The sequence below is a fragment of the Mesocricetus auratus genome, unplaced genomic scaffold, assembly GCF_017639785.1.
Source record: "Mesocricetus auratus isolate SY011 unplaced genomic scaffold, BCM_Maur_2.0 Super-Scaffold_15014, whole genome shotgun sequence".
Classification (NCBI taxonomy): domain Eukaryota; kingdom Metazoa; phylum Chordata; class Mammalia; order Rodentia; family Cricetidae; genus Mesocricetus; species Mesocricetus auratus.
Window position 1 is genome coordinate 14,712,650 of NW_024429186.1, and position 17,940 is coordinate 14,730,589.

General features: G+C 41.1%; 1 protein-coding gene across 5 annotated transcripts in view; it reads left to right on the plus strand.

Annotated features, from left to right (window-relative positions):
• Nucleotides 1–17,940, plus strand: part of Dicer1 (dicer 1, ribonuclease III) — a 66,321-nt gene that overhangs the window by 35,857 nt on the left and 12,524 nt on the right. For all 5 annotated transcript variants that reach the window (XM_013112161.3, XM_013112163.3, XM_040742561.1 and 2 more), the window contains 14 exons: nucleotides 981–1,113; nucleotides 2,704–2,946; nucleotides 3,568–3,722; nucleotides 5,275–5,407; nucleotides 6,228–6,303; nucleotides 7,063–7,202; nucleotides 9,177–9,356; nucleotides 9,457–9,670; nucleotides 9,843–9,996; nucleotides 10,769–10,951; nucleotides 11,204–11,309; nucleotides 11,853–12,028; nucleotides 13,198–13,978; nucleotides 17,713–17,868. In XM_013112161.3, coding sequence (XP_012967615.1) covers nucleotides 981–1,113; nucleotides 2,704–2,946; nucleotides 3,568–3,722; nucleotides 5,275–5,407; nucleotides 6,228–6,303; nucleotides 7,063–7,202; nucleotides 9,177–9,356; nucleotides 9,457–9,670; nucleotides 9,843–9,996; nucleotides 10,769–10,951; nucleotides 11,204–11,309; nucleotides 11,853–12,028; nucleotides 13,198–13,978; nucleotides 17,713–17,868 — 2,830 coding nt within the window. The remainder of the gene's footprint in view (nucleotides 1–980; nucleotides 1,114–2,703; nucleotides 2,947–3,567; nucleotides 3,723–5,274; nucleotides 5,408–6,227; nucleotides 6,304–7,062; nucleotides 7,203–9,176; nucleotides 9,357–9,456; nucleotides 9,671–9,842; nucleotides 9,997–10,768; nucleotides 10,952–11,203; nucleotides 11,310–11,852; nucleotides 12,029–13,197; nucleotides 13,979–17,712; nucleotides 17,869–17,940) is intronic.

The following is a 17,940-nucleotide window of genomic DNA, read 5'->3' on the forward strand; positions in this document are numbered from 1 at the left end:
AGCAAGGGTGGGCCACTGTCATGCCTGTGGAGGAGCATGCGAGGTTATACTCAGCACTCATTGCTCGCAAGTACCCCCAAAGAGGAGAGGTTTGTAGGTGTCTGTCATCTCTACTAGTCTGGGGCTGTGCTTCTTTCACTAGCTTGGTCCCATCCAGGGACACCATTTTGTTAAGTCACCATCACTAAATTGGAGATTGGAAGTAAAGTAACCCTTTCACTTGTCAGTGTAAGCCAGCCTTGTATTTGTCATTGCAAATACCCAGCCTACAGATGGCACTGTTTTTTCTTGAAACTTGGTAGGAAGAGATTACCAAGCTTTAACTGCCGACTTGACACAGCTTAGAGTCGTCTGAGAAGAGACTCTCAATTAAGAAATTGTCCAGGTCAAATGGTATGGGGAATGGGAAGGATTGCCTTGATTGTTAATTGATGTAGGAAGACCCAATGCACCGTGGGTAGTACCCTCCTGCTGAGTATAAGCTGGCTTGTCAGCTTTCCTGTAAACATCATCCTCTGTTGTTCCTGCTGTACCTTTTGGTTGTAGAATACATTCCTTGACCAGAGGTAATCATGCTGTGTGGAATAGCAAGTTGGACTACCCTTGAGTTCCTGATTCAGCTTCCCTCAATTATGAACTGTGATCTGGAATTGTAAGCTGAAATAACCCCATTCCTCCCCAACATTGCTTTTAGTCAGAGTGTTTCATCATAGCAACAGAAGTGAAGCTAGAGCAACTATTTGTTAGGGATGTTTTCCAGAGGACCAGTGTTAGGTTGCTGTATCAGGTAGCTAGCAACAGTCTGTGACACCAGTTCCAGGAATTCTTCTGCCCTCTTCTGGCCTCTGTGGGCACTGTGCACATGTGCACAGACAAACAAACAAGCATTGTGCATGTGCACACTAAAAGCAGGAAAATCCAAAAGTTAAAATGGGTTTTACTTGGAAGTATTTAGCTCCATGTGTGTCTCACATCCTTAGGTTGATAAAGGAAGCTGGCAAGCAGGACCCAGAGCTGGCTTATATAAGCAGCAACTTTATAACTGGACACGGCATTGGCAAGAGCCAGCCTCGCAGCAAACAGATGGAAGCGGAGTTCAGAAAACAGGAGGAGGTAACAATGACAACAATAGTTCTTAATACACTGAGAAACCTGGACCATGAAAACTCTCTTCTTCATAGTTCCCCAGCAATTACTTCATTTTCTCCCTTCCTAACCCCCTCCCTTCCTCTCTCCTTTCTTTGTAATAATATAATACATTATTTGTTTATGAAGAAATCTTCTGTTCTCATAAAGTGACTAAGAGTTATTGATATGCTCAGAATTAGAGTAGCTTCTGGGGAATTAATTTTTCTTAATTGTCATTAAGCAGTCCATTTTCCTTTACGGAATTACTATATGATATCCACACCTCATTGGAGAATGAAGCCTGGAGACCATGATTACTGTAGCTTCCACAGACCTGCAGAGCAAGAAGCTGTAGTCTTCTCAGGGTGTCTTTTATGCTTCCCTTTGAAGGCCTGCCTTTTTTGATGTATCCTAGACCACTGTATTTTGCAAATGTAGCTTAAAATTGTTCATGCTTTTAAAGATCTCATATAGGAAACTGCATATAAAGATGCTAAAATCTAAGTGTTATGGCAGGCAAGATCCATTTGTTTGTTTTCTACTTAACTTAAAATTAGCAGAATCATATGTTACCGGAATGTGATCTTAGCATTTTGAGCAGATTCCAGGTCTGGGAATTTCAAGAGCCAGTCTGATGTCTCTGTCTAAAGAACAGCATGTGCTATTTAACTTAGCTGTGTTGGGAAATATCAGTTACTTTTTTTATAACTGACAAAGTCCCCCCAGAAGCGACTTACGGAAGGAGTGGTTTATTTTGCTTCCTGATTTGAGAGTGTCCTCTGGTGTGGAAGGGAGGGTATGCTAGCAGGAGTTTGAGGCAGCTGGTCATGTTGCAGCTGTAGTAAAGAAGCATATAGATGAGTACCTGTGCTTAGCTTGCTGTCTTCTTTTTGCTGAGACCTGGACCCAACACATGGAGCACTGCTGCTCTGCCTACAACTAAGGTGGATCTTTTTACCTTGCTTGAACTCAAGCCTCTGGACATTTTTACAAAGTGGTCTGGAGGTTTGCCTCCTAAGTGATCTGATCTGAATCTTATTAAGTTGCGTAATTAGGATCAGCCATCACAGAGGGTAATGTGATCTTAAATTTTGTGTGAAAACACTTGCCCTTTGTTTTAATCAATTTTGTTTTCTTTAGATTACCAATTTCTCAGGTGCTAGGAAATAAGCAAAGCTCTACTTGTGACTTTAAGTCCAAGTGCATTTGGAAAGTTTAGTGTTGGGAGCTCTGACTCAGTCTCACAGACAATGGGGGCCACTGTGGCAGGACAGACTAGCAGCAGATCCCCAGGAAGGGGTTCACTGCAACACTTCTTTGATTAGATATATTTGTGGGTAGTAAAGAGAAGCCTGAAGTCTAAAGGCATTCAGTGAAAAGTCCTGTCATTCAGTAAAGGCCCGTGGACATGTGACTGTGGTCTTGTTTCTGCAACACTGTTATTGTCCCTACATTACCTTAGAGATGTAGTGTTCCTAGGGAATATGCCAGAAATGACCACTGTTAATGATTTTGTAATGTTTTCTTTGGGAAATTTCTTAGAATTGCTTCCTCTTGGTGAATTTTTTTTTTCAGGTACTTAGGAAATTTCGAGCACACGAGACTAACCTGCTCATTGCAACAAGTGTTGTAGAAGAGGGTGTGGATATTCCCAAGTGCAATTTGGTGGTTCGTTTTGATTTGCCCACGGAGTATCGATCATATGTTCAGTCCAAAGGACGAGCCCGAGCCCCGATCTCTAATTATGTGATGTTGGCCGATACAGACAAGATACAAAGCTTTGAAGAAGACCTTAAGACCTACAAAGCTATAGAAAAGGTGCGATGAGAAAGTTCATTTGTCTTCCTTTTTATTTGCGTGTATGAAAAGAGAAAAAGGTTGTTCTTCAGAGGGCAGTCTCAGTGGTGTGTACATGTAAGGAAGTTGAGATGATTACAGAGACAAAGAATGCCCTGGCAACATAGCAGTGCGAAAGTCCTGTGGATCGTTTAAGAGGGGTGTCTGAGGAGGGCACTGTGGCAAGAGAATGATGAGACAGTAGTTTACCAACAGCGTGAGACTGACAGTGTCCTTTGTGTGTGCATGAACAGTACCAGATAATCCTTGTACAGTGTGCTTCCATATGGATGGAGCTGGGAGGATTCTGTGGAGAGCTTTGCTGCAGCAACGGCTTTGGAATTTTTGAAGTGTATTGGGAGAGTTGGTTGTGTCACGCAGTATATATCAAAATATTATTTTTGTTTAGAACAGGGTGGTGTTGTGTAGCCTGGGCTGGTCTAGGACCCATGGTCATTGTGCTTCAGCCTCCTGAATGCTGGGGTTATAGGCAAGCATCACCATGCCCAGGTAGAGTTTTCTCTATAAATACAGAGGCAGAAAGCTAACATGTAGGAAAGAAGATACTTGTTCTTACCCTACATCTTGTTTATGAATGCTCAGATTTTAAGAAACAAGTGTTCCAAATCAGTGGATGGTGCTGAGGCTGACGTTGATGCCGTTGTAGATGATGATGATGTTTTCCCACCATATGTATTGAGGCCTGATGATGGGGGTCCACGGGTCACAATCAACACTGCCATTGGACATATTAACAGGTAAGGGAGTAGATCATATGTCAGTGTTGGAGGTATCATGTGGTCTGTCTCTACTGGTGAATAAATGGCAGCTTTACAGCAGGACACTGGCAGACTGTACTCAGTGCCACCACCAAGAAGAATAAAGATACAGTGACAACAATGAAGCAGCTTGGACACAGTTTCACTTCAGAACATACTAGTCAAAAATGTATAAGCTAGGTTTAATCTTGAGAAAAATCTCATGGAAACTCAAATTGAGAGGTGGGCTCCAAAGGATAGGCCCACAGCTTTCAAGAGTTGCAAAGCAAGGTCACTAAGACCAAGGAAAGATCAAAGATAGGCGGATGTGACAGCCTGGTGCGACCTCTGCTCCTGGGCTGCATGCTTTGACTAGAAACTTGAAAGGTTTTTCTGGGTGAAGGTCAGATGAAAATTCCCTAGTACCCTGACAGCATTTTAAAGTCTAAAATGGTTTTCAAATAAAAATGTAAATTAAATCTTACATTTGCTCCTTTGTTTTGCCCTTAAATGAGATTTATCCTGGTATATAAACTAGGTCTGTAACTATTTTTTTCTTAATTTTTAGCAATGCTAGCAGCTCAGGAAGAAGTAAATTATAATTACACTTAATTGTTAGTGGAAAATTCAGCACTGCACAATGCAAAAATTTAAAGTGGAATACATTCTTTGCCTGTGTTTTAATTGTTGCTGTTTTCTGTGAGGTCCTGTTTCTTGTTAATGGAGAGTGAATGATAACGGTGCTGGCAAATGGACTTAATGGGAAAGAGCTGAACCTTCAGCAGGCGCTGGGGTGTCCTATTGCCAGGCCTCTTTGTAAGCCAAGCCAGGCATCTGCTTACTTATGTGTGTGCACACATTCCTATGACTCATTCCTTGCTTCTGCTGCCCCCATTTTATTCTAGGTGGCTCTAGGTTCATTCTAGATTTCTTTTTTTTCTTTGCACTTCCCTCTTTCTGTGGTGAAAAGTCTGATCCACTATACTCAGGTGTGCTCAGCCTTCCTGTCCGCTGCCTCTCTTGTCTTCAGAGCGCTCCAACTGCACAGGTATTCCCCTGTGACTTTGCTTGCCCTCCCAACACTTTTCTTCCTTGGATCAGTTTTCTCTGGACCTTCTTCATGCTCTGCCACCATTTTGTGCTACCATTGATGGAGCTTCTGTTTCCTGGTTTCACCCTAGGCTGTCCTGCTGTCCTGCTACCTTCCTCACACATGCCATGGCTCCTGGCAAGTGTAAGATGATTAAGAAGCCAAGACTGGTAATGCACTCTTGTTGCTAATTCAGAGCACTACTCTGTATTGTGCAAAATCACTAGGTGCAGGCTGACCTTTAAATGCAAGCTTCAGTTTTAACTAAAATAAGCTTAACTAATGTAGATTCCTAATTACACACATTCATTTCCAGTGCCCAGATCTGTCCTATTGAAGGTCAAGGAGCAACAAAGAACATTCCTTATGTGAATGGCAGCCTAACAGATGTTTTGAATGTTGAGACAGTTTTCTGTCCATTTCTCATTTGTAGACTCAATTTCAGAATTCTTTTCTTCACAGATATTGTGCTCGATTACCAAGTGATCCGTTTACTCATCTAGCTCCCAAATGTAGAACACAAGAGTTGCCTGATGGTACATTTTATTCAACTCTTTATCTTCCGATTAACTCACCTCTTCGAGCCTCCATTGTTGTAAGTTAAGAAAAAGACATGACTTGCATTGAAGTACGCCTTTAGCGCTTGTCTATCTTCTTTAGACATCCAAGTTATACTCTGAAAAATCATTTGTAAGTCGCATAGTCAGCACTATGTTCAGGTTTTTATAGATCACACTCTGCAAATTCTTAGAACTTGACCAGATGACCCCTGCAAGTTCCCTTTGGGCTCTTAATAATTTGAATCTTTTTGAGATATCAGTTACTGTGACTTTGTATGCAGTGACACAGAATTCATTAAATGTAGTTCAGCTGCTCTGGCTGAGATTTGCCTTTTATAAACTATTGCCCTTTCCTTGATTCCAATACTAATTTGCAGATGTTCCAAATGAGTAATTTCAGGTCCACAGAAAAGTTGTTCCAAAGTAATATACCATAGTTAGATTCTAATTTGTTTTTACCTTTTTGTTTTGTATTTGTTGATTAATGAAAATAATACTCTAAATTTTTTATTAAAATGCACATTTACTTGAAATTGTAACATCTTAGTTATAAATTCATTTTTTTACTGGTCCTGGTTTTAAAAGATGGGTATTTCAGGATTGGGATATAGCTTGGTGGTGGAGCCCTTGCCTCATATGTGCGATAACCCTAGATTCCTCCCCTGTCCCCAGCACCACCAAAATCTAGGGAAACAAACAAAAAAACTAACTAGAATTTTTAAAAATTTGTTGGTATTTTCAAACTAAAATACTTGGTTCTGGCAAGTTGGACATCACCATTTCCAGGGCAGAGGTTCCAAGGCTGCTCAGTGGCTTGGTAAACTTTATCTAGAAGTATTTTGTTGTTTCTTTCAGGGTCCACCAATGGGCTGTGTACGGTTGGCTGAAAGAGTGGTAGCTCTCATTTGCTGTGAAAAACTGCACAAAATTGGTATGTAGCATGTTTGAAAACATAATGTAAGTGAAAAAAATGACAATTATACAACAAAAGCACATGGCGGCCTCTACAGGTTTCTGGAGCTTGTCAGGGTGTGGCCTTGTTGCTGCTTTTGCTATCTTTAGTTGGTTTAGTATTGAACAACTCAGAAACCCTACAGTGCTGGGCAGGGCTCTTGACTTTTTGCTCTTCACTAAAAACAGCTGCCGCTTTTTGCTTCTGTTATCGACCCTTTTTAAATACATAAGAATGCTCTAACTATTGGATCCTGAACCATCCACATGGTTTGTTAGACTCTCAGGTTAGTCTGTATTGGTGAAGAAAATAAAGCTTGTGTTTGTTTAAAAGGGATGTGTGGGGGCTGGCCTTGCAAGCTTGCCCATGCTGAATGTACAAGTGTCAAAGATAGATCCTCTACAGTGTCACTTTACATTGTTTTTAAGATTTATTTTATATGTATGCATGCTTTGCATTTGCCTTAGTGTGTTTGCACCATGTATGTACCTGGTGTCTGTGGAGGACAGAAGAAGGAATCAGATCCTGGAACTGTAAATACATATGATTGTAAGCTACCATGTGGGTGCTGGGAACTGAACCTGGGTGCTCTGCTCTTAACTGCTGAGCCATATCTTACCTTTTTAAAGGCAAAGGGCCTTCAGTTGCTATCACTCTTTCACTTGCTTCCTCAGTATAGTGCTGTCTTAGGTTATTTACTTTTTGGGTTGCTGACATAAGCTCTTTTAAATGTCTTAGGTGAACTGGATGAACATTTGATGCCAGTTGGGAAAGAGACTGTTAAATATGAAGAAGAGCTTGACTTACATGATGAAGAGGAAACCAGTGTTCCAGGAAGACCAGGGTCCACAAAGCGAAGGCAGTGCTACCCCAAAGCAGTTAGTATTGGTTAGAGCTGAATACAAATCGGCCTTTCTGACTTTATTTCCTGCTACCTCAAATTCTAAACTGCTCTACTTGGGTGTTTGCTCAGACCCTTGTCTCAGCCCAACTGTGTGTCTCAGTTGGTTCCCCTGATGCATAGTGTCTCCAGAGCCTCCCTCTACTTTAACTGTTGCTGGGTTTGTTGTTTGGTTTTGTCTTTCCCTTCAAAAGAATGCTTGAGTCATTTATTAAGTTCTACTCTGATGTTCTTTGACTTACTTATTTAGTGGAATGGTTCTAGCCTATCAGCCCTTGCTGCTTAGACCATGAGTCACATGGTGAACTGGGTAGCTGAAAAGGCTGCTCTTAGGTGATGGGAGGTGCATTCAGAAAGTGGAGCAGGCTAGACTGTGAGTCTGCCTGACCTGTGATGCCCCAGCAGAGCTCAAATATCAATATCTTATGCTTGACACAAGTGTTGATTTTAAAATACTAATATTTTTAGCTCATAAGGTTCCCAAACAAAAGCAAACTTTCATTGTGTTTTATCTTCACCTAAGTATGTGATTCTTACTTTGTTTTTTCAGTGTTTACTTTAAATATCTGTACCCAATTAAGCATTCTCAAGATTTAAAAATCATACTTTTTTCAAATCCTGAATGTTACCCATTTTTTGTGTATAGCTTTTTTCATTTTGTATTCACTTTTCCTGTTGGACAAATTTGTTATAATAAATGCCACTTGGGATTCTCCTGAGACTCCATGGTGTCTGTTTGTCTCCTCCTGGACCAACCCATTTTGTCTTCTTTGATAATTAGAACTGTCCCTTAGCCAGTACGTAATAGGAGTAACTGTGAACTACCAGTGCAGTATGCCAGTGAATCTCAGCGCTGTAGCACCCTAATCTATGAGTCTGTTAAAATTGAAAGCTCAGAAAATCTGAGCTAATTTGATTATGATTCACTCTCATAATGAGAGCTGTTATAAATTGTACTAGAGCCATAGACCTGGCTCAGCAAGCCCGAATGCCTCTAGAAAATTGGCTCTGATAGGCTGTTCTCTGATTGCCACAAGCGTGTGTGGCACATGTGTCATCACACACATACATTCTCTTTCTCTCAAATAAAGGTAATACATTTTAAAAGGCGACACTGACTTGTGAAAGATGGACCCATTGTAGTAACTGAGACAAAACATTCCTGCTCTTTCCAACCTTTCCTCCCTTTCCATTCTCCCCCTCACTTCTCTCCCCTCCCTCCCCTCTTGCTCATATACCTCATACCTCATCTCAGTCTGTGTTAAGTGACTCTATCTGTTCTGAAAAATATAATTTTTCTTGTCCCATTGGTACTAAAGACATGATTTGTATGATGGAAAAAAAGTGTTCTTGTAATAAAATAGTTTAGAAATCATATAGTAAGTATATCTGAATACTGTCTTTGAATGATGGGGTTATATATAGTATTAAAAACTGGTCTACCTGTATTTTTCTAATACTCTGTAGTACGTAAGTAGTTTGAAAAATCATGGAATAAAAGTGTTTTTCAGTGAAAAGAAATAGATAAAATGATCTAGTTTTTATTTTTTATTTTTTTGGTTTTTTGAGACAAGGTTTCTCTGTATTGTTTTGGAGGCTGTCCTGGAACTCGTTCCAGGTTGGCCTTGAACTCACAGAGATTCGCCTGCCTCTGCCTCTCAAGTGCTGGGATTAAAGGCATGCACCACTACCTCCAGGCGATCTAATTTTTTAAAGACCATTTTATATACTTTTGATAGTCCATAAAAGTATAATGAGCAGTATATTATAGCATAGGTAAACAGGCCAGTGTGAAACCCAGACCTGACATGTGTTGACATACCAGAAATCTTATCACTGAGTGTGCCCTCTGGGCTTTGTTGAAATCCTAACAGAAATCACTCTTACCAGCATCTAGAATAAAGGCTATCTGTTCTAGAGCTTGATACTTAATTCTTCTCTTCCACTCTAGATCCCAGAGTGCTTGAGGGAGAGTTACCCTAAGCCTGGTCAGCCTTGCTACCTGTATGTGATAGGGATGGTCTTAACTACCCCTCTCCCTGATGAACTCAACTTCAGGCGACGGAAACTCTACCCTCCTGAGGACACCACAAGATGCTTTGGGATCCTGACAGCCAAACCCATACCTCAGGTAGCCATGTCTGTTGAAAGTGCCACTTGGTACCCAGAGATTAAATGAACTAATGCAATAGAATGCCTCTGGACTAAAAGGAGCTTTTCTCTTTGCTAAGATTCCTCACTTTCCTGTGTACACACGCTCTGGAGAGGTCACCATATCCATTGAGCTGAAGAAGTCTGGCTTCACACTGTCTCAACAAATGCTCGAGCTGATTACAAGACTCCACCAGTATATATTCTCACACATTCTTCGGCTTGAAAAACCTGCCCTAGAGTTTAAACCTACAGGCGCTGAGTCAGCATACTGTGTTCTACCTCTTAATGTTGGTAAGGAGGAGCTCATTTATTATAGCTGAACGGTGAGAGTTTTGCTGGTAACTAGCTTATTGTGTATCCTATGAATACTTTTTACTGACAGCTGGAGACTCACATTTGTGTACCTTACATAGGAATCTTACCTGTGTTATATTTATCATGCTAAAGTGTCTTTTTCTTTAAGTTAATGACTCTAGCACTTTGGACATTGACTTTACATTCATGGAGGATATTGAGAAGTCTGAAGCTCGAATAGGCATTCCCAGCACTAAGTATTCAAAAGAAACACCATTTGTTTTTAAGTTAGAAGATTACCAAGATGCAGTTATCATTCCAAGGTAGGTATTTCAGTGGAAAGGAAAATGGCAGTTCTTGCTGCAAAATGTGTGCTTGTTCATATGACTGTGGGTGTGGCGTGACAGCCGCGTAGAGAGTGCTAGCGAGGTGAACATGTCTCTCCAGTTCACTTCATTCAGACAAGAACTCAAAAAATGCTGTAGGTGAAAGGCTTTACTTTGTGAAAAGTATTATTTCTCATGTAAATAATATTGATAGACTTAAAAAAAGATGTTACCCCTTTAGTTCCAAAGTCTTTCAAGAGAAGTTCATTGGGAGCGATGTTTGCGCCTCAAGCTTTCCAAGGAGATTATTGTTAGTAGCCTATCAAGGATGGCAAGAGCACTTGTCTTACTTTGCAAAATTTAGGGAATGGAAGTCTTTAGGAAATAAAGTCAATGCGGATACTTTGCAAAGAATTAGCATGCTGGTTTTGATGTCTTGTGTTTAACAGTAGTTTGCAAAGAATTTCCTCTATAGGATGTTGCTAAGCTTTCTCTTTTTATTGTATTAATGAAAACAGATACTTGAAGGAATTTAGCTTTTCATGTTGTCAAAGGAAAGATACTCAGGAGAACAAGTGGAAAAATTTTTTTACTTAATAGAAATATAGTTCTTATTCTCAAACTCTTGAAATATATGTTATTTAAATTTTATTAATGTACTCTAGCCATTTGAGTTCTTAATGATGACATATGTTTTCATATTAAACTAATTGTGCTTTGAGAATCGTTGATTTGCACAAAAAGGCAACTTGATTTTCTTTATTTTTAGATATCGCAATTTTGATCAGCCTCATCGATTTTATGTAGCTGATGTGTATACTGATCTTACCCCACTCAGTAAATTTCCTTCCCCCGAGTATGAAACTTTTGCGGAATATTATAAAACAAAGTACAACCTTGACCTGACCAATCTCAACCAGCCGCTGCTGGATGTCGACCACACATCTTCCAGGTAAGAGCTGCAGAGGTGACTTAGGTGTGTGTGGGGCGGGAGGAGGGGCAGCCTGCTTTCTAGGGTCAGAGTGCCTCTCTACCCATGGACTTTGGAGTCAAGAGATCCTTTGCACAAAGACGTGCCTGGGTAGTAGAGGGTTGTGCTGAATGAGCAACTTGGGCTTGTAGGCATACCAAAGCTGGAGTCCAGCCACTGTGAGGGTGTACTGTTGTTTGCCTGCTTGATAAAACTGCTCTTAAATTTTTACAGACTTAACCTTTTGACACCTCGGCATTTGAATCAGAAGGGGAAAGCACTTCCTCTAAGCAGTGCTGAAAAGAGGAAAGCCAAATGGGAAAGTCTGCAGAACAAACAGGTAATGAGTTGATACTAGCATGACCTAATGGTTTTTAATTGGTTCTTTTATTCTTGTGATTATAATATACTTACATCATTTACCACTTTCCTCCCCCCAACACTCTATGTACCCTTCCTAACTCTCTTTCAAATTCATGCTCTCTTTTTTCATCTTTTTTCATTAGTTGTATGTATGTATGTGTGTGTATGTGTATATATACGTGTATGTGTGAGTGTGTGTGTGTACATAAATACAATCTATTCAAACATGACCTATTTTTTTTAAGTCTCAATAATATATTGATAACAATGACCTGTGAATTTCTGGGAGGTCACCATGGGTATTGAATTTATTTTGAATGTCCTTATTGGTAAGGATTGAGTTTTGCTATTAACATTGGTCCATTGATGCATCCATGAAATCACCCTCATAAATCTAGTTTAGGTCTAATAGATTCGTTTTTAAAGTTAGATTTTAATATATTATCTTAGTGAAATTGATCTTTTGATTATTATTTCTGTGTGCTTTATATTAATCAGCCTGTGTTTTTCTTTACTCTAGATACTGGTTCCGGAACTCTGTGCTATACATCCAATCCCAGCATCACTGTGGAGAAAAGCAGTTTGTCTCCCCAGCATACTTTATCGCCTTCACTGCCTTTTGACTGCAGAGGAGCTAAGAGCTCAGACAGCCAGCGATGCTGGCGTGGGAGTCAGATCACTTCCTGCGGATTTTAGGTATGCCTGTGTTGCTGGCCAGAAATTTAATATGCAACAAAATAAAATTAAATCAAAATTATATTTTTCATCAGGTGGTGGTGGCACATACCTTTAGTCCCAGCACTCGGGGGGCAGAGGCAGGTGGATCTCTGTGAGTTAGAGACCAGCCTGGTCTACAAGAGCTAGTTCAGGACAGCCTCCAAAGCCACAGAGAAACCCTGTCTCGGGAAAAAAAACAAAAACAAAAACCTTTTCTTACAGTTATTAAAAGATGGAAAAAAAAAGTGGACACTTAAAACATACTGTACTGTTTGTCCCTGAAGTAGCAGACTGGGTCACTGAGCTTTTTGTTCTTGTTTAGTTAGAGAGAGGCAAGCTCCCAAGACAGAACAGTCATTTCTTCTTTAGTGGTGTGAGTTGCATATTAGAAAGCAGCCTCCATCTGTTCTTTTTTAAATAATTTATTTATTCTTATTTATGTCTGTGTGAGGGTATCAGATCTTGGAGTTACACACAGTAGTGAGCTGCCATGTGGTTGCTGGGAATTGAACCCGGGTCCTCTGGAAGAGCAGTCAGTGCTCTTAACCATTGAGCCATCTCTCCAGCCTCATCCATTTGTTCTTATCTTTATCATATTTTTTCCCTGTTAGTAAAGTTCCATATACCAAAGAAGTTTTTGACTTAATCGTTCAAATTAAAATTGGTATATAGATGGTTCTTCTGGGGATTGAAAGAACTTAAAGATAATAATCACGTTATAATAGTTGAGTGTTTGGTTCAGTATGAAACACTAGTTTAAACAACATAGCTTTTATTAACTCATTCTGTTCTGTGTCCTGTCCTGAATAGGAAGTCATTTCCAAGTGCAGTTTATAAGTTGCTTGAAGCTGCTTACTTGGTTAAGCAGAAAGTGTGTGACTCCAGGTCCTGCAGGTACCTCCTTCTTGGATCTTCTCAGTCCCCCTGCTGTGGACGCATAAACAGAAGTCCAAGAGCAAACTGTTGTGTATTATAGTTGAGTTTGTGCAGAACCTCTAGTTATGTTCTTTTAAGCTTGGGATTGGTTTTCTTCGAAAGTAGGAGGACTTTTAGAGTTGCTTGCTTTGTTAGTTTTTAAGCCAAAATGCTGCTGTTCTGAGCTTACCCTTCTGAAGAATGGATAGAAAGTTATAAAAATGTCTTTACAGATACCCTAACTTAGACTTCGGGTGGAAAAAATCTATTGATAGCAAGTCTTTCATCTCAACTTGTAACTCCTCGTTGGCTGAAAATGATAATTACTGTAAGCACAGCACAATTATAGTCCCTGAAAATGCTGCACATCAAGGTGCTACTAGAACCCCCTTAGAAAACCATGACCAAATGTCTGTGAACTGCAGAAGGCTACCTGCTGAGTCACCTGGTAAGCTCCAAATTGAAGTTTCAACGGATCTTACAGCAATCAATGGTCTTTCTTTCAACAAAAATCTTGCCAATGGCAGTTATGATTTAGTTAACAGAGACTTTTGCCAAGGAAATCAGCTGAATTACTTCAAGCAGGAAATACCTGTGCAACCAACTACCTCATATCCCATTCAGAATTTATACCATTATGAGAACCAGCCCAAGCCCAGCAATGAATGTACTCTACTGAGTAATAAATACCTTGATGGAAACGCTAACACATCTACCTCAGATGGAAGCCCCGCGGTGTCTACGATGCCTGCCGTGATGAGTGCTGTGAAAGCACTCAAGGACAGGATGGATTCTGAGCAGCGCCCTTCTGTTGGGTACTCCTCGAGGACTCTTGGCCCCAACCCTGGACTGATTCTTCAGGCTCTGACACTGTCAAATGCTAGCGATGGGTTTAACCTGGAGCGGCTTGAGATGCTTGGCGACTCCTTTTTAAAGCATGCTATCACCACATATCTCTTTTGCACTTACCCTGATGCTCACGAGGGCCGCCTTTCATATATGAGAAGCAAAAAGGTAAGGCACGGTTTTTATTCTGAGCTGGAGGCTTCTTCAGTGTGCCTGAAAATGAGGCAGGTTACCTGTGGAACTTTCTCCACCAGTCATTGCAGCTGTGTTCCAGTATATTTGGGCCAGCCAAGCCCATGGAGCATTGCCCATAGATGCCATGACAGCTGTGTACCAACAGTACAAACAGGCTGTGGGGTTGGCTGATAACCTTCTCTATTGATAGAAGTTTAGGTTAAATAAACCTCTGTGCTTTAAATGGGTGGAACTCTTAGATGGTGAAGGGGTAGAAACTGCCATTGTTACTGTTCAGGGACTTTTGCCTTTGGTTAGGAGAGTGATTTGGTAAACGGATGTGTGCATACAAGTCCGATGCAGTCATTCCCAGAGTTGCACTTCTTCCCAATTTCAGGGAGCCAGGCAAGGGAAGAGCATCAGGCTTTACCCAGTGTAGACAGTGGTGCCCCATAGTTCTGAACTGTTGTTCCACAGTCCTGAGAAAGAGTAAGTTCTTTTTATTTTCCTACGTGTACATATGTGCATGCTTATGTGTGTGCATAAGCGCACAAGTATGTTCAGCTGTGTGTGCATCTGTTCAGGCTGCAGGTCTGCTTTGGGTGTCTTATCAGTGAGCTCTGTTTTTTGAGGCAAGATCTCTCACAGAGCTGGGAACTCACTATTCAGCCAAACTAGCCAGCAAACCCTCGGGATCTGCCTGTTTTGTGTGGTTGCCCCTACCCTGACCCGCACTGGGCTTATAGATAGTGTCACTGTGCTGGTTTGTATGTTGGTGCCAGGGATCTAAACTCAGGGGTTCATGCTTACAGAGCAAGCACTTTATCCGCTTAGTTCATAAGCTTAGTGAGGAAGAAGAGTAATTAAGGTAAAATATTTAAATGGTCATAAAATAGAAAGCAGAACTCTGACAATTTACAAAGCTGCTAATGACCTGACATTAAGTAGGATGGAATGTCACTTGTGTGTCAGAGAAGGTGCTCATGGGAAACCTTATTGATGGGGATGTCCTTCTGTATGCTGTGAATGTTTCTCTTATTGGTTGATGAATAAAGCTGTTTCAGCCAATGGACAGGCAGTATGTAGCCATGCAGGAAGTATAGGCGGGGCTACCAGATTAGGAGAATATTGGGAAGAGGAAGGTGGAGAATGAGGAGACAGAGAGAGAGAGAGAGAGAGAGAGAGAGAGAGAGAGAGAGAGAGAGAGAGAGAGAGAGAGAGAGAATGAATTGCCATGTTAGCTACCTTGAAGGTAGGACACTGAGCATTCTCTGGTAAGCCAAGACCACATGGAGATGCATAGATTCATAGATTAATAGAAATGGATTAATAATTAAGAGAGAGCTAGCCAATAAGAAGCCTGAGCCATTGGCCAAACAGTTTATAATTAATATAAGCCTCTGTGTGTATTCGGTAGTGAACAGCTGCGGGACCAGGTGGGACAGAAACATCCATCAACACTTTACAGTACAAAACAAAGCTGCATCTGCAGAGTGTGGTAGCACTCAGTAAAGAAAGAAGGCAGTGACATTGGGGGCTGGGAAACAGCTGAGGGAGGACATGAGAAGAGCCCCAGCTGTGGGAAGAGAATTTGGCAGAGGAGGTTGTGCATGGTGTGCATGCTGTGGATTCTTGAGAGGAAGTTTGAGCAAGGAGATGTTACATAGTAGGCTGGTTGTTAGAGAGATTGGTGTGGCACAGGATGTAGTATGAGCTGCAGAGCACAGCCAAGCCAAAAGCAGAACAAAAATGGCTAAACGGAGAGGACTGGCGGAGTGGTAATTCAGGAAAAATCATTTTAGTTCGACAAACTTCTTATTCTACTAGACTCTACTCTAGTTCCTTTTATATAGAACATATACGTGAGGGTATAGAGAAAAATACTAATTTCTTTAATGTAAGTTTTCTAATAGCCTAGAGAGGTGTATGTTTTTATATCCCCATTTGATAGGCAAGACAATGAGGCAGGAGAGGGATAACTTGCCTGAAAACATTGTGGTAGGGAGCAGAGCTGGGATTGAGCTGACACTATAGCTATGGACCTCCTTGCCTGTCACAGTGGCAGCTAGCTTCCAACACCAGACTTGTGAACATTTTACAAACAACACTTTATCTCTTCAGTTCTGTTGCAGTGAGATGTGTCACCATTTTGCAGATGAAGAAACTGATGTCCAGATAGTGACATTAGCTTGTGTGAGGTTATTCACTAGCCCCAGATATTTAGGAGTATGTCTGAGACTAGAGACCACATACCTGCTGGCTGACTTCCCAGCGAGCTTAAGACAGGCCACCGATGCAATGCCCTGACAATTATGACAGCTTGCAAGTAGTGGAGAGTAGCAGTGGTGAGTGCTGTGAGGAAGACAGCGTGAGGCATCAGGCAGGATTGGGTATTTAGACCTCATGGTATAGGGACTGGAAGAATGCATTCATCTACCCAGAGCCTTTTGACTTGGTTTCTTGCAGAAATAATTATTTCCTCTGCCTGGTGTTAAGGTGTGTTCAGAATACTCTTCCAGACAGATTCTGACCAGGCTCTTGCTTGCCATTCTTAATACAAGCCTCATGCTCATTGCACAGACTGTGTCCTGGATCAAGCTGGCTCTCACTGTGATCTTCCTCATTGCTACCTGCTGGTTCTCTCGACCTTGAATTTTGCCTCACATCAAGTCCTTAGTTGTATCTTTTCCATTTTGCCAAGCATTTCTGACTTGGAATATTTTCCCTCTCTGAGCTCTTATTTCCCTCTTCTCTTGGGATGCTCTTGTATAGCATGGAAAAGGAAACCAGCATTTATGTACATTGGCTCCATTATAGACAGCTGGGAAATGCTTTGGCACGGCACGTGGCAGTCCCAGGCAGAGCTGTCTGTCAGTCTGTACACATTGTAAGGACTCTTCTCTGTCCCTTTACCTGCTTTCTACCAGATTGCCTAGCCAGTACTGATCATGGGTACCACATGCTGACTAAGTAGTACTTGAGTTATATGGAAAGGGCTTCTGGAGTATTCCAGTGCGTTTTTAGAAACTGGAAATGAGATTGATGGTATTAGAGCCCAGTGTCCAAGTGAAAACTAGATAGCAATGTCATGTTTTAAGTAGGTTAGGGATGTGGTAGAGCCCTTAGGAAAAGCAAGTGGACTAGAGAAAAGATAATAAAGCTGCCTCAGTGATGTACTTGTACAACAAACGTTCTGTAACACCTTTTATTCCAGTGTCTTGAAATGCTACCCACAACCAAAGAACAGTATTTGAGAATGTTAGGATTGGAGTTGTATTGGTGCTTAGATTCTAGAGAAATAAAATGGTTTTATACAGTGACAGTTTTCATGTAACACGATGTTCTTCCCCTTACTCGGTAAGAATATCATGACATCTTGAGTCACAGCATCTTGACATCTTCTGCACCCATTTGCACTTGCCATCTTGCATTTCATACTATCAATCTGTGCTTTACAACTTTGAAATTGAACTTTTTCTGATTCGTGTATAAGGAAAGGAATTTGTATACATTAGGTTTTTGTGACTCCATTTTGTAGTGAATATTTACTTGATGACACCAAAGGATATCCAGTACTTGGGAATTTTTAGTCATTGTTATAAATAGGTAGTAAAACTGTGTGGTCCTTATATTTGGTGACTGGTTGCATAATACAAAGGACATTGGCATGTGTGCTTTCCAGCCATGGCCATTTATGGGTAAGTGTTTGTGACTCTTTTTCACCCAAGGTCAGCAACTGTAACCTGTATCGCCTTGGCAAGAAGAAGGGGCTGCCCAGCCGCATGGTAGTGTCCATATTTGATCCTCCTGTGAATTGGCTTCCTCCTGGTTATGTGGTCAATCAAGACAAAAGTAACGCAGAGAAATGGGAAAAGGATGAAATGGTAAGCAAGCGCTCAGTAAGCAGCACCTCCGTTTCTGTTAACTGAGCACATTTACAGTATAGTCGATATTTC